The sequence below is a fragment of the Mycteria americana genome, chromosome 6, assembly GCF_035582795.1.
Source record: "Mycteria americana isolate JAX WOST 10 ecotype Jacksonville Zoo and Gardens chromosome 6, USCA_MyAme_1.0, whole genome shotgun sequence".
Taxonomy (NCBI): Eukaryota; Metazoa; Chordata; class Aves; order Ciconiiformes; family Ciconiidae; genus Mycteria; species Mycteria americana.
Genome location: NC_134370.1, coordinates 61,063,669 through 61,087,301, shown reverse-complemented (window position 1 = coordinate 61,087,301; position 23,633 = coordinate 61,063,669). Strand labels below are relative to the sequence as shown.

The window sequence follows — 23,633 nt, the reverse complement described above, 5'->3', positions numbered from 1 at the left end:
CTCCCGCCCAGCCCCGGTCGGGGGCCGCTCTGGGTGTAGTCCCTGCAGATCTTGGCCCAGTTTATTGAATGAAAGATGGACGTTGTGGGTTGTTGGTGGTTTGGTTTTTGTTTTTTTTTTTTTTTCAAAAGACGTGTGATGGACCAGCCCCTGGAATATAAGCCATGCGATTTCTTTTTGTTGCTTTTTTTAAAGCAGGATGACAAGTATCTGCATTTACTGATCTGGGGGATAGGAACTGGGCCCATTGCACTGAGTGTGCTGATTTTAACGAGTATCTCAGTAATACTAGGTTTTTAGAAGACTTTCAAAAAGAAAGCTGTTTTGTTACTAAAATACAACTCCAGAGCATCTGAACACCACAAAAAATTAAGAGATATGGCTTTTTTCTTTGTACAGACTACTCTTGTTATCCAAACCAAACCAAATTATACAGATTGATGTCTGCATAGCCTTATTTCACTCTTCAGTCTTCATTTTTTCCTCATGGAAGCCGTTTTAATTATAAATAGCACTGTCTTCTGTTTTGCCTTTTAGACTTGGGCTCCAAGAAATTTAAACCTGGGACTTCAAGGAAGCATCACAGTAACTGCTACTGGTAGATATTAATTGTGGTCAGGCCAATTAGCGAACAGGGTGCTCTTCCATTCAAGTGGAAGCACTGAAGGGAGAGCAGGTTCAGAGCAGAGGAACTAATTCTATAGAGTGAACTCTTCAACCCCAATTCTGTTACTGTATATAGTCCTATAATGAACTAACTAGGAGCCCACTGCCTGTATGGGCACAGCATGCAAATACAAAACAAAAGCGGTGAGTAGGCAGGGGCGTGGGTTCAGGAGGCTTTCTGAAGCCCAGACTAACTCTTGAAATGGTAAGATGCTGAAGAGCTACGTAGTTTGTGAACGCCAGGGAGACATGACACTTGAAGCAGCAGCTTGCCAAGTGCATGCATAGCATGAGAAACAGCAGAGGAGGATGTGGGATCCAAGATTTCAGCACCCTGATAAACAACCAGCCTGGTCTGCAACCTCCATACCGAGGGTTATCGTTTTATAACATTTCAGACATACTGCCAGTGTGCCTGAGAAACAGGAAGCAGTTAGACCATTGCTATTCATGGAGCTTGTTAAATGTACAGTAACTGAAACGGGGTTTTAGTCAAGTACCTTTCACAAAGCTGTCCAATAACTCACTAATGAGCACATTTGCTCAGTGATTTCTCATTAAATATAATGAACATCAGGTATACTATATCAGATTGCCCTGATTAATGAGGTTTTACTAAAATATGTTTCTGGTAACTTTTGTTATTACTGGATCATGCATACATTCACTGGGAAAAAAAAATAAAGATTCCATTTTGGAATGCTAGACTTACAGCATAAAATATTTTCACTGAATTTCTACTGGGAAATATTTTCTTCAATTCTGTTTTCTCTTATTAGAACAAACCAAGCCAACTTTGACTCTCTTTAATATCTGGTGCTACATTCAGATGGGGATCTCAAAAGTAATCCAATTCCCTTTGGTAAGTGAACAAGCTGTTCAGTGTATCCAGCACTGCACCAAACAACACTATGCATTTCCTTGTCATGCATATAAAAGCTTTAATTTGAAAGGGAGATATTTTTCATGCTTGGCTCTGACCTTGCAACTATCTGTGTTCAGGCAGAATTCTGTGTCCAGGAAGAACTTGTTCAAAGCAGGCTCTTTGCGGAGTCGGCTGCAGGACAAACACCTGTTCAGCCTCTCTCTGTACTCCGCTGTTCTTCCTTCCCATGCAAGAAACAAAAGCAATGCAGCTAGAAATATGTAGCACTGATGGGCAAATTAAATCACATTTTCTTTTTATTGAAGCACACTGTGTTTTGTTCAGAGTATCTACAGAATCATACAAATATGCTTTTTATAGCTGAAGCATTTTCATATTCCTTAACTGTTTTTATAGTCCTAGCAGCTAACACTATTACGATTACAATACAGAACATGTCCGATAATAGATGGCTACTTTCATTATAGATTCTAAAAGTAAGGTGTTTAAGGCTTTATCTCATAGCTTAAAGTCTCACCTAGTCATACCAGGGAATGTCTGAAGCTGAGACTGTCATTTTTACTTCTGCAACACGCAAAGTTTATTAGTAGTACTTTCAGTTACAAAGTTATGCCTTATCAGAAAGGCAAATCTACCTCCCCCTATTGATGTAAACTGTTTTCATCATTGAGTAGGGTTGGGTCAAGCTGTAATATGAGAGGATTCAGGATGCTCTAAATTTCTGTTAATGAAGTTTGGGATTATCTCTTTTTAAAAAAAAAAAAAAAATATATAACCTGCATTTTGGGAACTATATTTATGCAAAATATACTTCCCATACCATTATTTCTTATGAGTTAGGAGACGAATGTGCATACATTTTTAGCTGCCAAAAGCTCTCTCAAGTCTTTGCTGGTGGTGAGTTTTTGTATGCAGTTTTCTATTTTAAAGTAGATTCTCATTTGTCACATTTTACTTTTCTTTGCAAATATAGTACAGTAGGGTCTTAAAGCCTCTCCCTTGACATTCCTTGGAATGAAACCTTGGAATGAAACCTTGGAAAGAACAAAGAACTTGACTTCATCAAGGAAAGGGCAGCGCCTTCTTGGAAGGACGTATAGACAATGATGAGATTAAACTAACAGGATCAGAAGATCAGCCCTAAGCACGCAGAAGGGAGAATGAACATGCAAGGGCTACCTGCTATCAACACATGCCATGTCTGGAAGAATTAATTCATTTTAAGAACTCTACTAATACAAAAGGATGTTTAATACTGGCTCAGATGAATGAAGTGTTGCAAAAGGCAGCCTTTTAGTGATTACTTTGAATATCTCAAATGATTGAGGTCTGGTGTACAGCTGTGCTCTTTACACAGCCTGATTAGGCATTAGAACTGCTTTTGCACCTACCGGCTTAGTAAACGACCAGGACAATATTGTGTTGAATAATACAGAAGACTTGCTGAGTAACAGATCCCAGAAAACTTGAAGCAAGTTTTGAGATGACCCGGCATTCAGAGTATTCTTACCCTGTTTAAAAGCAGTCATACATTTTACAGAATGTCAGGATATTCTGAATTATTTTCAGTAAAACATTCAAAATTAATGTTTTCATAGGTCAAATTATCTTAAGTACCCTAAATGTTCCCCTGCAGAGACAATCTAATGCATGAGCTCTCGTGCAAAGACAGTGCATGTGTTAATTCAGACCTCTGAATGCAGTCACATTTGGAGAAAAACTTGAAGAATCAGACCTGAACATGTTATCTTTAAAAACAACAAGAATATTTCTAAATCTCAAGAAATAAAAGACAATATGCTTTTCAATACTGTTACTAGCAGCAAAGCAAGCAGAATATGCTGTCATCTAGAGCATAAACATTTGAATGATTCAGAATAATTTCAGTCCTCAAATTAATTTCAGGCCTAAAACAAGCACACTCGCTTGCCATCTATTAGGACAACGCAGATTTTTGTTCCAGAGCTAGTCAGACCTTGAATTCCTGGGTCCAATTTGAAAAATTAAGTCTTTAATTCAAAATTCTGCCAAATTAGGGGTTAATTATTGTGATTGGGACATGAAATACTGACTCAAGTACTCACCTTGAAATTCAGATTCTGAATTCAGTTTTTACCACAAAATAAATCTTTACCCTTAATTTATGTTATCCTGTGCATGTGCATTTTATAAATTAAAACATTGACTGAATGGAGATGTTTGACAAATGACATGTTAGCTTTGTATCATTACCTATCTGATCAGGTTTGGGGAGGGGGTATGACGCCTGACTGTCTAGTCAGCTGCAATAAAGCTATACACTGTAATCCTTACATTCAGAAACACCACAGAATGTTCCTGTTAATACTCATCTTACTGCAAAATTTGCTACAAATCTGTGCTGGTTAAAACTATGTACTGGTTACACAATTTAAAGTTACCCTATTAAGAAAAGAATTACATTAAATCAATGTCAAAGAAGGTTTACACAGTTCCCACAGGAATTCCATTTATAGTCTAATTTCCACAATCTAAGTGAAATTAATTTTGTAGTCCCAATTTAATTTTAGGTTTACAGGTCAGTTTTGGCACCTACATCTAATGTAAGTAATACATTACACAAACTTCTGATGAATTAAAGGTGCTAGACTTAAACCGGTAATCATCAACAGCTCTCCTCATAGAACACACAGGCACAATGAGAAAAGTGTAGGATCAGAGACTCCTATGAAAACACCTATTAAATTTCTCTCATGATATATATTAAAAAAAAAGGAGGGGGGTGGGGGAACCCAAACCCTTCTGTAGAGTATTACAGCTGCAGTACAGAACATACTACCAAAAGCGCAATTCAGGAAGGGTGGGCCCTTGCACATTTTGTTCAAAATACTGTGTTCTCCTTTGACCTCAAAAAAAAAAAAAACCAACCAACCCAAAGAGTCTGAAGAGAGGGTCTTGGATTCCTGTTTATGCTGGACCATTCTTATCAACAGCATTTATCACTGTTCCATGAAGTGCTTCTGAGTTTCAAGCCAACCGACCTACAAACCTGGCCCTTCTTGCCTGCTCCAGGGAGGGACAACGGACACAAGCAGCTATGTTGCACCTAACGCTCTCCTAGGCGCTAGCCTCATAAAACACGAGGTGTGGGATGGATATCCGTATGTGTAGATGGTAGATAAGAACATGAAGCAGAAAGCCATTATTAGCTGGATCAACATAAAATATGGCACAGCCTTCCATGCCGTGCAAGAGGAGTTTTGTAGCTGCATTTTCCTTTTCATAAAAATGTCTCTTTTCCTTGTCAGTGTATTAAATATCCATGGTAACAGCAGGGGACAACCAATCGATTATATATGGTGAGTGGTGAAAACAAGAGTACAATAAATTGTGAATAAAAGAACAACAAAATAAAAAACACTTTTGCTGTATTATCTTTCAGTTGAGCAACAGGAGCTAACCAGTATTTTAGACATAACTGGTATTTATGTCTATTTACATTGCTGGTATCTATGTAATAAATTTTTTCTTACCTTTGATATTGTGTTTTAACTATGCCGTATTTAAAAAAAAAAAATAAAATCAAAACACCAAGGTTAAGCCTGTCTGCAAAAGCCCACCTATTATTCTAAAAGCTAATTATTTATAAACAAAATCATTTTCAAAGAAGAAAAAACAAAACTTGTGGCTGTGTTTGCATTTTGCTGTCGCAAGTGACCAGTTAAGTGTTCCTCCAGATCTCTAGCTGTCTTTTTTTGCTACACACAGACCAGTTCTCAGGTTGCGTCCCTAGTGTAAAAACCATGATTACCTCTGCAGACCTGAGACAGACCTAGACCTCGCAGTTTTAGTCTCTCATGAAGTAAATGACTCTAAGTACTGACCACAAAACACTTACTTAGCACCTAGCCATTTAAGACAAAATAGATCTTAAAAACAATAAACCAGTCAACACACTTGCCTTTCCTTCTGCATGACTTACCAGTCCATTGCTGCAGAGAAGAAGGCCCAGCTTCTTCCAGCCTCTTCTGCAAAGTCTGTCTGTGTTAAATTATTTCTTCCATCGGTCTCTGCCAAATTTATCCTCCTCTGATTTTTAGTTCTCAGCCTGACAAACCAGCTGCATCCCTCGGAATTGGAGCTATCATCTTGTAATTACCACCTCATGGGTTTAGTCACATATAGCTGACACAGGGGAACCACTGAATTGCCTTTTCTTCCTTCATCAGCTAGCTCCCTATTAAGTTAGATTGATACATCTATACAGGAAAGTAATATAAAGTAGTATAACCCATTGTATAGTAACTTCCTCTCACCAACCTGGCCACATACAGTGTTCATAAAATTATTACAACTTGGTATTCTTCAGCTATTACTCAACACTGGCTACATTGGCAAAAATCAATTCCTCCTTCACAAAAAAAAGATTTTACTAAGCAATAAAAGGGCCAAGTCCTGTCAGATGATTTGGGAAAGAAGAATTCAGCCTCCAGTTTCTCTTGTACTAAGCACAATGCAAAATAAAGATCAATGTGACGAAAGAGCTCATACAAGTAAGCCAATCTTCTGTACACTACTAAGCCACATTAAAAAGCCTTTTAATCCCTTCTATCTGACAATGCCTGCTGTTTTGAGCCCCAGAGAGTTATTTCATTCAGACTCTGTCAGTGAAATCTTTTTAAAGCCACGCATGGCCACCTGATTTTCATGTCTTCTAACTCCGTACACCAATTCACAGAGCTGTCCAAGTCCTGCGGGTCACCTTTGGACTCAGCAGCCATGAAATAAATGGGTACGCACACATTCTCCTTGAAAGAGATGTGCGAAAGACTTATGAAGGAAATGCCCACCCCAAACATCACCAAGTTTCCTCCTAAACTACACAGATACATCTACTGGACCTTTAAAGCATGTAACTAGCTGATCCTCAATTCTACTGAAATTACTGGACCCAAGAGAATCTGTCTTCAAGGCTCACTTTCACAGTAAGACTATGTGTTGATGGTCAAACAATAACCATGGTAAAACCAGACTATGAGTGATCTTGAACCTAGCCAGGCCAGGTGTACTTATGAAGCAACAGCGCAGTGTGTAGGAAGTATCTAACAGGTTGCTGCTCCAAGAAATGCCTCTTCCATGGTGAAAACGACCAATTAAGGTGGTATTTTCTACATCTTTTTTTCCAAACAGCAAACCAAAAGCCGTGGTCAGGTCGCTCTTTATCACACATTTCATATATAGAAGAGCTGAACACCCAGGGCTGCTACTGGAGGAAAATGACATTTGGCAGTACTGCCTTGCAGACAGACTATCCACAAGCAACACCTACTACATGGCAACAATTGCCAGTTTTGCCCCTTGCTAATACTGAGGCTGATAAGCACTGGCTCAGTCTTGTGGACGGATTAAAGGCGCTCAAAGAATATTTGCTTTATATTATAGCAGTTACTAAAAGCTTTGGTGGCCCTGTCAGCTGCTAGGAAGTGCCATGGGTTATGGCCTAGCTGTGTTTCTGGTGTGGGCAGCTCGGAGGAAAGCTGGTGGAGGAGGCACAGCAGGAACTGTCCAAACCAAGGATCTCTCCGCATTGTCCTTGGGGAATGGCAAAAATCATACGGAGCATCATGGCAGCAGCATCTAAAAATGGAAAAGATTATTAGGTCATTTGACACCTCTTCTAGCCAGGGGTGAGACCTACGTTCTTCTAAAATGAAATCTTTCAAACCCTAATTAAATGTAGTCAATCCTCATTAAAAATAAACTAGGTTAATATTTATGAGAGGCATTCCTCATGCTGCATAATATCTCACTGCCTCATTTAAGGACATACCTGGAAATATTTTGAAATACAATTCAGGCTGGCTTCTGCAGCCCATTGATTTTATTTTTCAGAGTATTCAGAAATCATTCCCATTTATAGTTTCGAAAACGAGTTGTTGGCAGTAAGCCAAAATTGTTTAGGCCCAAATCATGACCTTCCTTTAAACTGCTATAATCTGACTCAGAATCTGAAACAGTATTTCCCTCACACTGTTTCTGTGAGGAGGGATGGGTGGAGAACTGCCATTATTTTCGACACACCCAAAGACCCGTATCTGCCCCTCTCCTCAAGCCTGGCTCTACAGCAAGGGCTTCCCCCTGCTCCCCAAGAGCGTACATCCTGTTAACCCTCCACTTTCACATCTGTACTCATCCTGCTCACGTCCCTCCCTACAAGTCAGCAGAGAAGGCCAAGGGTTCCTCCAGCTAATGGGTGAGAATACGTACAAATAGACTTGTCGGAAGCTCTTTGAATGTATGCAATCCGTTAGATGGGCTCTGTTTGTGCTAGGACATTGTTGGTTCTGGCCTGCAAGTGAGCAGTCTGGTCCAATTTTCATTTATATCAAGGTCACTTATAGCCCTGCAGTAGTAGTACGAATGTAGCAGGACGTTAACTGTGAATCGGGACAAATGTATTTCTGGATTTCTGCACCCTGCTAAATGCATTGTAAATGCCTAGAATTAAGAGGCTAACTTAAAAAGGAAAGACTGATTGAAAGGAGCAAAAGAATGTTATTATTTAGCTGCAGCTTAAGCTGCAGCAAAATATGTAACAAATGTAAGATGTGGTTTCAACATGGACTCTGATTATTTAGGATTACATTGATGGAGATACTGCATAACAGCAGTGAATCTGATGTGTGGTACATGAGAATACTGATACATTCTCATCACCACCATTTACCAAACTATACATGCCCTTTGGAAGCATCCCAGGCAGCATTAAACTCATCTTCGTATAACTTGTTCCAGCCCAATTACTAATTTTATTAGTGTTTAATGGCATTTACTTGAATGCCTCAGATTTACTGATCGTAACATCTTGCTTTTGACAAGAATCATCTAATAAAGTTCTTGGTGTGCTGCAGAATGGAAACAGGCCAGAGGAGACAGTGTTCTTTGCAGAGGCTTTCCGTACACAGTCAGTGTCGGTAGGTTTACATTTTCCCTGCTAAATTCTAACAAACGGTAACCAGTCTTCAAAAACAATGGTGGAAACATGAGCGAAACATACCAAATTCATTTTCATTGGTTTAAAAAATGGTTCAAGACCAGTGCTGAGGGAAATATTTCTGTGTAAATAAAGATGTAGTAATATCCCATACCGTATTTACAGCACCAATTATGGCTAGCGGGAGGTTGGGCTTTTTGACTAAATCAAAGCAAAGCCAGTCTAAGCCCGCCGCTGATGTAAGGAAAGCCCGCTGTCTTTACCACAGTGGAACTGTCTTTGATCCGTTACCGTGCCGGCTGAGGCAGGGAACGGATTCATCCACCTGAAGCCTGGCAGTCCGCGAAAGGCGCTCGGTGCCGCGGCCCCGGCGCTGCTGCCAGCCCGCTGCCCTGCGCTTCCCTGCGGAACCCCGCCGAGCGGTGACAGGGACGGGAGTTTTGACCGGAACGTCAAACTTACCTGGCGGGCTGCCCGGGGCAGGAGGCCTGGCGGGCGCAGCGCGCCGCGGGAAGCGGCACCCGGGACGCCTGTGCCCGGGCGGGCTGGGGCGGAGGGCGGCTCCTCAGTTCCTCCCTCGGCATCTCCTCCGCCTCCGATATCCGACTGCACGACGCGCTCCCGCCCAATCGGCGGCCGCGGCGGCCGCACCAGCCCACCCGGGCTGAGCTCATCCGGCTGCCCCTCTCCGGCTCCGTTTCACTTTCCTCCCACCGGCCTCTCCCCCCCCGCGCTCACCCCCACGCCGTCATTTATTTATTCATTCCGCCCTCTTTAATCTCTCCCACCTCCCCGGCGGGGCCGGGGTTCTCCTCAGGCCGGCGGGGCAGCGCGCCTGTGAGGGGGAGCGGCGGCCGTTGGTGCCGTTGGCCGGGCTCTGGCGCGGGCCCGCGGTGCCGGGCGGGCGGTGCCGTCCGCGGCACGGCGCTGCTGCCCCCTCCGCCTGGGAGGAGCGTGAGGCGGCGGGCGTGGAGCGGGGCGGCGGGGGGAGGGCAGGATTTAAACCAAGGGCGGTGACACCGCACAAAAGATTTCGATAGGCTTAAGTGAGGTTACAGCAAAGGCAACGGGGAGGGGGGAGCCTCCCTCAGAGCCATGCAGCGTCTGGCTGGCAGATCCGCCGCAGCCGCCTCTTCCCAATAGTTTGTCTGAAAGCCTGAGAAAGGGAATTTAAAAGAAGATTTCCTCCCCCCCCCGTCTTTTTTTTTTTTTGTCTTTTTTTTTTTTTTTTCCCCTGGGAGTTGGCGACTCAGCCAGAAAACATGGCAGGAGGAGCGCAAGGCCGGGCGGGTCGCAGCATCCGCGGCTGTAGCCCGGAGCCACCACCCTTGTTTGCGGGAAGAGCCTAAGTTGGTGCGGCGGCGGCCACAGCGGGAGCCGGGCAAGGAGGGGCCGGCGGCGCCGAGTCTGCGGGGCCCTGGGCGAAGGGGCAGGGACCACGGCGGCGGGGAGCGAGCTCGCAGCGGCCGCGTGAATGATCGAGGCAGGAAGGAGTGAGGCAGCGGCAGAAGGAAGGGGAACGGATCCCGCCCGCCCGCCCCCAGCACCCGGATCCGGTGGATCTTCCCCCCCCCCCCCGCTTTCTTTTTTCTTCCTTCCCCTCCCGCGGTCCCCCCGTCCCGGTTCCCCGCGGCGCCCCCTCTCCTCTCCCCTCCCCGGCCCGGCGGCGGGGTGCGCGGCGGGGCTGTGGCGGCGCGGGGCGGCGGGCGGGCCACACCCTCCGCGGCGCTTCCTGCGAGCCGGCGGCGCGGGGCCGCGGCGGGCGCGCCGGGGGCGGCACATGGTGCGCAGCCGCCGCCCCTCCGGCCCTTGCGAGCTGCGCCCGGCTGGCGCTCGCCGACCGGAGGAGCCGGGGGCACGGTAGCAACTTGGAGGGCTGCGCCCCTGCCCCAACTCCGTGCGACTGCTGGGCGTCTCTGAGGTATTCCGTCTCGTAAAGGGAACTTTGCGCAGGATCCCGCAGCCGGGAAGCCGGAGGAGGTTGTGGAAGGGAGGGAAGCCAACGTGCGAAAAGGAAAAAAAAAAAAAAAAAAAAAAAAAGGAAATATATTTTTAGCTAAACGATGCCGGAACGGGGCCCGGGGGCTCCCGGCGAGCGCCGACCCGCCGCGGGAGCGCCGTAGGAGCGAAGGCTGGCGCCGGAGCGGGGCGGGCGCCCCGGCGGAGCTCGCTCCCCGCAGCAGCGGCAGCCCCGGCGCCCAGAGCCTTTTCTTGCCTCCCGGCGATTAATGGAATGATGTTGCGGAAAAGGCAGAGCGATCCTGCCGGGCTCAGTCGGGACTGCGCGGGCGGCGGTGGCAGAGGCGGTGGCAGTGGGGTAGCGAGCGGCATGCGAGTGCCCCCCCAGCGCTATGGCTAGCGGTGGCTCTGGCAAGTCCAGCAGCGAGGTGTCTGGCGGCGGAATCCCCAGCAGCAGTTCCCTGCAGAGGAAGAAGCTCATCTCCATCTGCGACCACTGCAAGATCAAGATGCAACTGGTGGCTGATCTGCTTCTGCTGTCGAGCGAGACCAGGCCGGTGAACACTGAGAGCCTGTCTGTCTTCGGTGAGTCCTTCGAGAAGTGCAGGGACACGATCATTGCCAGGACCAAAGGACTCTCCATCTTGACCCATGACGTCCAGAGCCAGCTCAACATGGGACGCTTCGGGGAGGTGGGAGAAAGCCTGATGGAGATGGGGGAGCTGGTGGTCTCCCTGACCGAATGCTCTGCCCACGCTGCCTACCTGGCTGCAGTGGAGACTCCGGGGGCCCAGCCTGCTATGCCTGGCTTGGTGGATCGCTACAAGGTGACCCGATGTAGGCATGAGGTGGAGCACGGCTGCGGGGTCTTGAAGACCACCCCTTTGGCAGATATGAGCCCTCAGCTCCTGCTGGAGGTTTCTCAGAACATGTCCAAGAACTTGAAATTCCTGACGGACGCCTGCGTGCTGGCCAGTGAGAAATCCAAGGATAAATTTGCTAAGGAGCAGTTCAAACTCAGTGTCAAATGTATGAGCACCAGCGCCTCCGCCCTCTTGGCGTGTGTCAAGGAGGTCAAGACTTCACCCAGTGAGCTGACCAGGAACCGATGCGTCTTGTTCAGTGGACCTTTGGTGCAGTCTGTCTATGCTCTGGTGGGCTTTGCCACTGAGCCCCAGTTTTTGGGTAAAGCTGCCACCATTAATCCAGAGGGCAAAGCTGTGCAAACTGCCATCCTAGGAGGAGCCATGAGTGTGGTATCTGCTTGTGTGCTCCTGACCCAATGCCTCAGGGATATAGCCCAACACCCCGAAAGTAGCACCAAAATGAGCGATTACAGGGAAAGGTTGAGGAACTCAGCTTGCGCCGTCTCGGATGGTTGCAACCTGTTATCTCAGGCACTAAGAGAAAGATCTTCACCCAGGACTTTACCGCCAGTGAACTCCAATTCTGTGAATTAACCCCCACGTCTTCTGTTTAGATCCCAGTCATTGCTAAAGGAAAATAATATCCCACCTCCTCACCCCTTTTTTGTATACCAAAGAATTTGCTTGGATGAGCCCAATCCTTTGATTTCATGTGGTGAAGAAGCAGAACAGCATTTTCAAACTATACGTACTAATAAAGGTAGCCAGTTTTGGCTTCTTTTTATTTTACTTTAAAGTCAAGCAAGTATCTGTAGATAAATTTTCCTTTATTCAGCAAGGTCTTCACAGAAATGGTAATAACAACTGTTTAAAAGTTTTTATATTTGGGGAGGTGGGGGTATCTTAAAAAAAAAAAGGAAAAAAAAAAAAGCTTTAATCGCGCTGGGTGCGGTTTTTAAAGTTTGTCTTGTCTTGTCTTCCGAAATTTCCCTTCTAAATTTTACTGTTCGGTTGTGCAGGAAAAAGGTTACCTCAGTTCTCACTCATTTAAAAAATGAAAAAAAAACCAACAACACATAGATGATGGATGTAGCTACTATTTTGTTTGTTTTTGTTTTGTATGACTTTTTTATTTTGCATCAAGTGTTAGGTTAGAAGTGCATTTGGTGTGTAGGAGTGGAAGGACTGGAGGTTGTGATTATGTTTTCCATGTGTTGATTTCCAAACTGGGGGAAAAGCTACTGTGAGTGTTTAAACAAACAAACAAAAAATTACACTATAACAAAAGTGATTTTTAATTTTTTTCCAATGTCAGTTTTTATCTTGCATGTACTGGAGTATTTATTTCATCTATTAAAATGTTATGTTTCTCAGATGTCTTTCTGTGAATCTCTTAATACTTGAATAATTGAACAACTAGGCCTGTTTGCATTGTATGTCATTTTCCCCAGGGAATGGGTGGTACAAATGTAACTGTAGTTCTAGACAGCGGCATACAGGCTGCAACTCGGTTCTTTTATTTTCATAAATACTGTCCCTCCCGCAATACCACCCCTCCTCCTCAGGACGCCTCTGAGAGAGATACTCCGTAGTTGTATTTATGGAAAGCTGGACAGTGCTGCATGCATTGGGATTGCTCTAGCTGCAGAGTGCTGGCGGCTGCTGCAGCAGGACATAGGCTGGCGTTGTTTGTCTTTATCAGCATTCTGTGTTATCTTTCAGAAGTTTGTGTATTTTAACTCTTGCAGATGTTGTGGGCCATCTGTGTTAAATTTTTGAGTTTCCATATTAATTTATTAAGGATTTCTTGAAAAACTTTACCCTGCTGGAGAGCCCTGCTTGTTCCGTGTGTCTGCTTAGGAGTGTGAAGGTTTGCTGGAGCAGGCCCTTTGAATCCTCGGAGGTTCGTGTTGGAGCTCCTCAGTACAGATTTCTGTCAAAGTAGTTCTAGTTTGATGTTGCAGATAACGGGAAAAGTTTGCTAACTTTTGAGGCCCAGTCCACCTCCGGTTGAATTCCTTGGGAACTGTGAGTGGACCTTAGGGTAGACTGCAGTTGTTCCCATAATGGCAATGCTGATTTTTTTTCAGCCTGGTCTTTGTGGACCTGTGGGGTCTGTTGCCTTCTGTATGTTCCACGAAAGGTACATAGAAGAGCAGGTCTTCTGGCAAGGAGGCTTTGTTTGTCGGCCCAGCTCCATTGCATAACTGGATTTTTTTAAATAGGTCTGCAAATTGAACCATGTTGAAAGCCGTTGGAGAACGTACCTTAAAAATGTTGTTACCATGGTTTAAACCTTTACTGTGCAAGTACTGTCCTATTTATTCTTTTGAAGAAGTAAACCTTTTGGGTTTGGATATGGAACAGTCCTGGAGTAGTGAAAAGTCTTCCTTTTATAGCATTATTATTTCTCTTGCACGTGATGCTTTTACTTAATTTCAAAGGGGAGTAAAACATTACTGGGTAGTGGACAAATACATCCTGTCAAAGGAGATACAAGCTAAGCTTATGTATCTGTATCTTCAGGGTTAGAAAAAACAAATTCCTTGACTTAAGTACAGTGGACCCCAGTATTAGGTTTTGTTTATTTTTAAATGAAACTTTTCAGTGAATTGTATGATTAGGACTTTTCTTTGTGAAAAATCGGTCCAAGCTACATTCCTTTGGGGTATGATTTTCTCACTATGTTATCTCAGATGCAATATAACCCTAACAGTATATGCTGCAGAGGCATGGGTGTCCGCATCTATGCGGTATAGTATAAAAGTTCCCTCACTGTTTTTTCATAAATAAATAAATACATACAGACACTCTTCTAACTTTGACTTAGGTGCCTCCACAGGTATTTCCTCAGAGGCTCTCTCGCACGTGCATGCACGCGTTTTCCCATCTGGATGGCAGGAACAGCTGTAGGACTCTGGAGGGATTTGTAGGAGGCCAAGACCATCTACAGGGAGGTCCTGTGCCTCTGTAGTGTTTGTGGTCATCTGCTCAACTATCCTTTGTATCTCCCTCCCTTGTAGCATGTCTCCGTGGAAGCCAAGATACCGTCCCACCTTCCTTCTTTACTGCAGTTGCACGGAGGGGAAGGAGGAAAAAGGGATTGTAGCAAACGTAATGCTTTCAGGATGTACTATCTTCTGTGGCTGCAGACAGGAGGTGAGGAACTGGCTCCACCCTTCCTTTGCCTAGATCCTAGATGGTGCAGAACTTCGTGTGGGACGTGCGGAGATGGTGCTGAGGAGGCTGCAGGGCTGTGCTGCTCGGGGAGGGTACAGGTACTAGGGCAGCGTCCTTTAGCTCCGGTTCTTTTAAGTTACCGTGACCTACATTTGCGAGGCCTCCTTCCAGATATAAACCAGAGGGTTCTGGAGGGCAGCTCTGCAGCATGTCTGACAAAAAAAAAAGTAGCGTCCCACTGGCTCTTTTGATGTTTCTACTTAATAATTTTTGGCGCTGCTGAACTAATTAGATTCTTTTTGATTCATTTATACATTAGTGAGGTTATATGGATCACAGTGCAGCCTCTTTATTACCTCTGCATATGAAAGGCAATATATTATTAATGATGACAGTGCCGATTTTTGTTGTGGTAAGATTTTGTTTTAAGCGGTTTAGTGCAATTTTTGTTTCAACAAGGATACTGCAGATTCTTCCTCCCTTTCTGATTATATTTTGAAGTGAAGTACATGCATACATATGTAAATAAGTATGTATCTTCTTTTTCCTTTTTTAACACTGAAGGAAACCAAACTGCTTTAGATCTCCTTTTGCTTTTGAGGTGTGTGGGTTTTATAAAATAAAATGTGAAATGGAGCCAGGCCATGATTTTAGTTACCAGGCTGATTAAAAAAAATATATACACAAATGGTAAATTCACCAAAGTAACTTACTGTAACATTTTAAAATAACAGTAATTTTAACACTTCAAAATGTTCAATCATTTCTTTCCAGAGTAGAACTCACACAAAGGGAACCATGCGCTCCCTGGCCTCAGCTCAAGAGAGTATCTGTCAAAATCTGTGCTATTCATATAATTAGCACAGCAAAGTTCAAAAAAAAAAAAAAAAAGGCTTTTGATGCAAACAAGTACAACTGTTTTTATGCACTCTGAGTAAATGATTAACAGGAAAAACTCTATATATACATATGCACATTGTGGCATATTCTGAGCTGAAAGAGTATGGTTCTACTACTAAGCGTGAACATACGTGTATTTTAAATGCTGTAGTGCCACATTTATAAAGACTTAATGTATATTGTGATAATTTTATTTGGAATGTATTCCTATGGAGTATTAATTCTGATGTAAGAAGTTATTTCAGTAGATATATTCATGTTGTTCGTTTACTTTGTACTTTCTGGGACAGAAAAAATACATAATGGACTAGTTTTCAGGGTGCAATTGCAGGCCACATCGAGGTCACTGATTATCACTTGGCGTCGTACTTTAGGCCCTTGTTGCCCAAATGCTTACACCATTTAGGTCAACAGGTAGTGTCACTGTTTCAACAGAGGCTTAGGCAAGCATGAGATGTGATTTCTGATCTGGAACCTTGGTGATTTTGACAAAAGAAAACAATATTTCAGGGTGCTTATATCACATGTCATAGATCTACTCTAATAATGCATTTAATAAAAGGGTTAATTTATTTCTAAATACATTATGCAGTGCACATCTGTAGCCAAAAATAACACTATCCCCACCAGAAGAGAATTAAGCTTATTTTTTAAATGTAAGCATTTTTTAACAGGGAAGTAGTTGTCACTTTTGTATTGTCTGTGAATTTGATAATACCTTCTGGTTGCTGCTTCGTCATAGCGAAGTTCATTATTGATTTAATACAGCAGCTGAGTCTCGGAATTTGAGATCGGAACAATGTGTTTTCTGATTCTAAAAAAAAAAAAAAGTTCTGTAAGACAACCAGTAAACTAGCAGCAAAATACTACTGAAAAGCGAGTACACTATTTAAGGGAATTTGCAAATGTAAATCCATGTTATTTTTCAAAACTAAGAAAAAAAAAGACCATGGGTTAGATAATTCCCTTCACTTTTTACCACAGGAAATGATCAAAGTAGCAGAAAATCTGCTCTTTTTGGCCAAACTTCTGTCAGAGACAGAAGGGGTCGAGCCAACACATGGTGTATGCAGCCTTGCAGCAAGAGGGGATGTGGCTGATGGGAAAGGAGGTGGAACCAGAGAAAATCTGTAGGGTAATACCTCCTATTAAACCCACAGGAATTTTCCTGTTCTAGATAAAACAGAGGCTGATCCAATAAAGCAAATCTCAAACAACGCAACCTTTCTTTCTGGGCTGTTAGACGCTTGTGAATGAAGATGTGGGGCTAGGAGTGTTTGGGATGCTCTGTGTCGAGCAGTTGTATTGCTGTAGGGAACCAAGGACCTCTAGGGTTGCCCTGAGATACGTAAGAAGTATAGGCAAAAATGTATACCTGCCAGAACAGTTTGGTGGGAAATGAAGGGGTTGTTTTTTATATTTTTTTTTTTTCTTTCTTCCCTATCAGGCTCTTTCTAGACTTTACAAGCAGAAGCAGATGGTAGGGACCAGTACATTTTACTTCTTTGTTCTTCCTGCCTGTGAAAGGTGCCAGATGGGCAATGATAAAGATAGAAATTCTCTTCCTGTGGCCCAGGGATAGCAAAAATGCAGAGCTTCAAGGCTGCCCTATCCTCACAGGATCACTGTAACGTGGGTTTTTTTGGGGCCCACTGGTTTCACTCTTGGACTTTTTGCCAAGAAACTGACAGAAAATCCCAGTGGCAACTTGACAGGGGCATCAAGACCATTAAAATATTTCACATAGGACACCAAACCACCACCAGGTCTGGATCATTCACAAACGGGCCAAAAAATATACAGGCTAGGTATGAAGTGCAAGGCCAGATCCTTCATACGAATAATTTGGAAAATTAAATACCGTGTACTCTGAGAGGTGTTTATTTACTTGGGAATTATGAATAATCAAAATTTTTATAAGAGTAGTTCAAAGGTATATTTAATTAATATAATTAGCAGCAGTATTCTGAACCATTTTCTTAATGAAGACTGACATCTATGGGCATGAAGGGCCTCATCCATGACTCAATGAAATCTGTGTAATTAAATATTAATACTTTCCACAAACTATGTTAAAATGTTAGGGGTCGGTTTGTGTTGCAAAGCGAGGAATTATATATTGATTTTCATTAATCTGAATCTTTTCCTAGAACTGGTTGTATTGTACTAGAGTCCTTTGAACCTAAGGGGTTTTTTGTTTTGTTTTTTTACAACCACACAGTGTATGATGCTATATTCCGACAGAGTCAAAAGCAGCATTTCAAGATTAATGCAGAGATTCCTGGGGTCTTTTGTCAGCTTGCCAGACTCTTGTTCCTGTTCTAACTTAATTTTTTATAATTTCCTTTTATGTTAATAAAGGCTTCTTGTGGCTGTAAAAGTTGAAGTTGTCTTACTCCATAGACAGCCTGGTTCTTATGTAGATACTATTTAGATTATTTAGAAATCCTGCTGGTTGCCAGATGGAGCTCTTCTGGGTTTTATGTTAAATACTTGGAAAGCTAAATAGCTTGATTTTTCTCTCCTCCCTCTTTTCCTCCCCCAACAAAATAAATAAATACTTGAAAAGTGATTACTAACAAGTTGCTTAACTTCAGTTTTAAAATCAAATTAGTTTGAGGTGAAGTGACTGTAAGTATGAGATACCTCAGAGTAGTCGGGTTTTGGTGGGGCTTGACTTACCTACCAAGATTTTAAACCAACAGTTTTTCTCCAGGTTTGTTTGGGCAGCAGGAACCTGAACTTTAGTCTAAGGGTAGAGAATCCTGAAAAGTATAGAACATGGCCCTGAATCCTGCAGTAGCGTTTCTTACAGGATCTAGACTTCGGATGGAAACCCCAAGACGGTCTTAGACTGCAGTGGCTGTTAGGATTGCTGGAAATAACTTGAAGGGTGTGGTTCAGTGGTATGCTAGGCTGCTGCGAGCCTCTTGTATCCCTGAATTAGTTTAACCAGCCTTCGGATGACCAAGCGTCTCTGCAGTAGCTCTTGTGTCTCTTGCCTCCCTGCTCTGAACATTTAGGTGAGCCGGTGAGGAGGAGAGATTTGACAACACATTCTCCATTGCCAGCATGGAGCCTTGAGGTTGTTTACAAATCATACCATTGGCACCAGGAGCCCATACAGATGCCAGGGTGGACTCATAATGGGGTGGTTTGAAACTGCTTTTATTCCCCTGACCTTTGGTGTACTTCACTCCTCGGCCCATTCAGTTAGTTGAGTTCACAGGGTCTGCATTAGTGCACAGAGCACCAGCAGCACAGCCAGGCCAGGTCTGGTTGGCCTTTGTCTGGATTTTAGCAATTGTGAGGCTTCATTTGGTTGGAATTCAGGCAAACTGCTGAGTCTAGGAATGCTTCTCAAAAGAGCAGTGCCTGTTGGGCACTGTGGTGTTGACGAACTGAGGGACCTTCTGTTTCATACTTGATGCATACAAGGTGGTCCTCCAGTTCATGCAGAAGGTGCTTGGGAAACACGGGGAGTCAATGTCCTACTAATCATAATTCTGTTGTCATCAACTGCCAAACGGTCAAGACAGTACTTTTGGCCTCCAGGGTTATGTTTTTAAAGTACAGAGCAAAATAAATGCCCTTTCGTAGTCAATTTTTTCAGTATGTATTGATTCTGTCTGGTTCACATGAAATATAGGAATTCTCTTGAATGGGTAGGCATGCTGTTCAGGCGTACTTTGGCCCCTGTTTGCATTCTGAACATGCACACTATGGAAAAAAGTGAGAAAAGTCAGGTAGATCTGTATGTGCAGTGTGACAAATTATAGGCCCTGTAGCACTTCTGAATTGGCTTGCAGTTAATGCTCTGGTCTTACTTAAATGCTTCAAATTCAGTCGATGTTTAAAAATTTACTTTCTGTTTAAAAATTTACTATGGAATCAATCTGTTCTGGCAATGTTAGATTCATAGTTCAAAAACTTTATCCCCTTTTATCATCTTAAAGTAGCCATTAGTCTGAAACTTTTCAATCTCTGGGTCTGGCTTAAAAAACAAAAAGGAAATTGAGCCCTATATTTCAGTTTTAATATTTTTGAAAGCTTTAAAGCTAATGGGTCGACCTATTTTTAAATTACAGAGCATGGAAAAATAGTGGGTGTATTCTTTTTCATGTTGAAGTGAGCTATTGTTTCTCTGCTCATAATTAAAAACTCACTTTTTAGAAACTCAGATTGGTCCTAGGCATTGCGAGAAAATCTGTGAACAAAACTATCTGCATGAAATTTCCTTAATACTGACTTTAGGCATGAACTCATTCAGAATCTGTAATCTTGTCTTCTCTTGTGACTGTCATATTAGAGGAGTTTGTCCCAACAGCTTGCAGATGGAGCTGGTAGCATCTGAACAGGCTGAAGAGCAGTTGTTGAAGTGAGTGGTACAAGCTCCAGAGACACAAGTGCTATCTTTGAAACTTCAGATATGCACCGCTGGCTAGGGCACTGCGGGTTGTAATACTCGTGAAGAGTTACAGTGAAATATAGGACTGAATAAAGCTGTGAGCAAGAGAGGTTTGTTTCAAAGTGAGGGTGCAATTTATAGTTTTAAGGAAAAAAAATTAAATATTTGGTCAGAATGTGAGAGTATTTAGGAGCTTAACTCCCATTGATTTTCAGTGGAGCTATATGTCTAGACGTTTTGTGGACCTGGTCATTTGTGATGAAATTTGATTGCATGTGGTTTTAAAATTAATTATAGGATGTTGTGGTAGAGTTTTACTGGAACTCTATAAAGCTAGGAAATTTGCAGTTGAAGTATGAACATGGGCCATAATTCTGTTCCTACCATCCTGACCTTTCCATATGGGTTAAAAGCTCTTGTTATCCTTGCATACGCCCTGGCTGGCAAGCAGCCAGAGGCCCAACTCATTTGTCTCTTATGGTTGCCAGATGCCAGCATCGTGCATCTTACCTTCACATCAGAATCAGAGATTTCACCTCCCTCCCTCCACCCTCTGCTCCTGGTACAACACCCAGATGTGGAACAGAGGTCCCTTTGTACTCTGTGCATGTTATCCTCATACAGGCCGTATACTTAAAGATAGTTCATGCTAATTGAGGTCCAGATTGCATTAGAAACATACCTGTTCTCTCTGTATGCAAATTCCAACTACCTCAATACCACATACATCCTTTCAAAACAGGTCTTGAAGAGTTGCCTGTAATCCATATTCCCTGGAACTGTGTTTCACACACAGTTTGTCAAAGAGCTGTAATGCTATTCAGAAGAAAGGGTAATCTGACTTTAGGTATTTATGAGGTGTTTTTTAGTTGGGGGGGTGGCAGGTGAGCTGGATACCATGAGATGTAGGTTAGTAGCTAGCTTAAAGTTGTAGCAGCCCTGGGTGCCAGTTTCCCAACAGAGTAGCATTTGGGCTTTGTGCGGCATTTTCTGTCGCTCTTTTAATTAACTATACTGTTCTGCTAGCATTGTGTAGAGTTAATCTGCAACTTTGAGTTCAGTAACAGAGAGGCAGCATCTGGATTTATACTGCTCTGTAAAGTCTATTTATTGATGAATCTCCTATAACTTTTCTATGTTGGACCCTGAGGCTTCTTTTGAAATTTCTTGTCTTGCCCCAGGTTTTTTGTTTATCAAAATTACCTTAATTTTCTCTCCAACTGGAAAACAAACAAAACCCAAAACCCTACTTGGTGTATTTATCCAATTCCCTGCCTATCTGCCTTTTATGGACAGTGTCAAGATAATTATGTGAAAATCACTTTCTTTGAAAAGCAATTTTACTCCTAAATTTCAAAGTCATAGTCTCAAACTTGTGAGCATTTTGGTTTGTATATGATTAAAACCACATCTGTTCATTGGGGTAGAACAGAGGAAAAGGCATGCTTTTCTGTAATGGTACATAAAATAACAAAAGGCCAAATGTTCTTCTTTGGTTCACTTACATGATTGTACCATAGTGCACAAAAATGCCTGGCTGCATCAATATTGCTGTTTTGGACACTGAGTATCCTTTTGATTGCAGGCCCAGCACTTTGCAGTCGCTTGTATTGTGGGGGGAAATCTCTTGAAGGACCCTGCTAGTACATTATAGCGTTCTGTATTAAGTTTGGTTTTGTTTAAACAAGAAAGCTCAAATCAGAATTATGTGCCAATTCTTTATAGATCCCACTCATTTGGCAAAGGAATTGCATTAATTACATCTTGTTTTCTGTACTGTGTCATTACAGAAGAGAGAGTGCATGCTGCACTTGTAAGGGGATGAAATAATTCACTCACGTCTTTGAAGCCTTTGATGTATTTTTCCCTTTTCCTTTGAAAATAACGGTGGGCTGTAGAAGACTTTCCCTGGATGATAAATATGCTTTGCAAATGTACAGTGGTGCTCAGAAGCTTGAGAAAAACAGACTTTTAAAAACTAGTAAATCTATCTGATAGAAACATGATAAAAAAAAAAAGTGGAAGTACTTTTTCAAAGCTTTTCCCCAAGGTATTGTTTTAGCCATAGTTTTGCCTGTTTTTGTTGTTACATTCATTTAATATTACTGTTGGACATTTCCTCCCCTATGAGATGATTTTATAAGATGGACTGATTTCACTTACAGAAGATGCAGTTGCTGACTGGTTTTGGATCCTTTTTAAGGCTGTGATCTGTGAGATGTTGCATGTCCTTCCTTGTAAGACTGTGTTTCACTGAAGTGATCTGGAGTTCACGTGAATCACTGATGTCCAGGGAAAATCACTCCTGTCAACAGAGTAAAGCATAAAGAATGTTCAGAGCAAGTCTATAGGAAAATTCTGTAAGATGGACAAGTCTCTTTCAATAACTCTGTCTCAACCAGCCCCTCTTCCTCAAGAATATTAATTTGAAATTAGAGTATTTAAAGAACTTCAGCTGCCAAAAAGATTGATAACCTACATGATGCGTGAAAGGCTTCTTATGTTTTGCTTCTGTTCATAGTCTATTTAAAAATAACAGTTTAAAAGTATTTTTATGCCAAAAAATAGCAAGTTTTTTTTATCAGTGGGGAGAAAACAAAGTGAAAGCCTCTGTTTTGGTTTTCAGAAATGGACTGCAAAACAATCAATATCCCTTTTGCTCATTAGATGCTGTGTAACTAAGTTATTCCACTGCTTATTGCACTCTAAAGTACCTTTTTACTGTTGATTTGCATTGACATCCTACAGTTTTATTTTAGAAAAGCCCTCAGCTTGTTTATGTGCTTCAGTCGTATCGACTGTATATAAATTCTTCCTCAGAACTACATAATCCTGGTTAATGATAGAGTGAAATGATATTAAATTTATTTCTAAGGGGAAAAGCTAGCACTTTGCATAAGTCAGATTGATGATAAGTTCAGTCTAGTAATTTTAAAGGCTGTTGCACTTGTAGTAGTGTGTTTGAGGACTCCTGCCAGCCTGAAGCATATTCTTTTCAAACTGTTTAATTTTATCACCATTCTAGAGAGTACAGAATTATCTCTTCCAGACCAGGTTATCTGGGAATTAAAACCTTTTAGAATATGCTTAGCAAAAATGATCCTAGTTAGATCTAGTTTGCAGAGGGAGTCCTACCTGCAGATATGAAACCGGGATGTACAGGTTTAGCATGTTGTGAGGGGGGTTGTTGTAATGCTAGTTAAGAACTGTGTTACCTGAGATTGGGGTATCCGGGATTTTTCAAAGAAACACAGATTTTTGGTTTTTATAAGCAGCCTTTTAAATTTCTTTTTGTGGGTGAAAGCCCCAGAAGCTTTTTATGGTGATCTCACCTCTCTTTAGTTCTTCTCAAATACTTCCATTGCTTTTTTTTTTTTTTTTTGTATTTTCTAAATACACAGCAAGTGCTCTGTGCAAATATGACCCATTGATGTTGGTAGCAAATCAGCTCCTGCTTTCAGCAGGGACAGAGTTTATATCACGATTCTCTTCACTGGATAAATTCTTTGTCTCTAGCATCCTACCTGTACTCTTAGTCTTGATGGATGAACTCCAAAAACAATGAACTTTGCCTTGATCTCAATAAATGGTGTAGCCATAGGGATTCTTTTAGACAGATAAGGATCAGGAGTGGTGGATGCAGGTATGAGGTATACAGGTATAAACACACGCACACAAAGGGTACTCCTTCCTAAGACTTGACCTTTCTTCCCCACATGCTTCTCTACAAAATAGTGTATTTCTTGCCTTCAAAGAATAGTAAGTACCTTCCAGCAGACTGGAAAGGCAGTTAAC

The 23,633-nt window shown here is 42.5% G+C and overlaps 1 protein-coding gene and 2 long non-coding RNA genes across 7 annotated transcripts in view; 2 read left to right on the top strand and 1 right to left on the bottom strand.

Annotated features, from left to right (window-relative positions):
* The first annotated feature begins 536 nt into the window (after positions 1-536).
* LOC142411760 (uncharacterized) lies at positions 537-3,803 on the top strand. The gene is made up of 3 exons (XR_012776265.1): positions 537-598; positions 1,446-1,528; positions 2,526-3,803. It is a non-coding gene; the product is annotated as an uncharacterized LOC142411760 (long non-coding RNA).
* Positions 3,804-9,551: 5,748 nt separating this feature from the next.
* Positions 9,552-12,715, top strand: TLNRD1 (talin rod domain containing 1). Its single transcript, XM_075506182.1, has one exon. The coding sequence runs from the start codon at positions 10,877-10,879 to the stop codon at positions 11,942-11,944; it is 1,068 nt and encodes a 355-aa protein (XP_075362297.1). The 5' UTR covers positions 9,552-10,876; the 3' UTR covers positions 11,945-12,715.
* Positions 12,716-15,782: 3,067 nt separating this feature from the next.
* LOC142411759 (uncharacterized) overlaps positions 15,783-23,633 on the bottom strand; it is a 46,883-nt gene continuing 39,032 nt past the window's right edge. For all 5 annotated transcript variants that reach the window (XR_012776261.1, XR_012776260.1, XR_012776262.1 and 2 more), the window contains 2 exons: positions 22,002-22,143; positions 15,783-16,244 (listed from right to left, as the gene is read on the bottom strand). This is a non-coding gene — a long non-coding RNA (uncharacterized LOC142411759). The remainder of the gene's footprint in view (positions 16,245-22,001; positions 22,144-23,633) is intronic.

Excerpts from the sequence above, each read along its gene's own strand:
- TLNRD1 (XM_075506182.1), top strand. The coding sequence starts at position 10,877 with ATGGCTAGCGGTGGCTCTGGCAAGTCCAGCAGCGAGGTGTCTGGCGGC.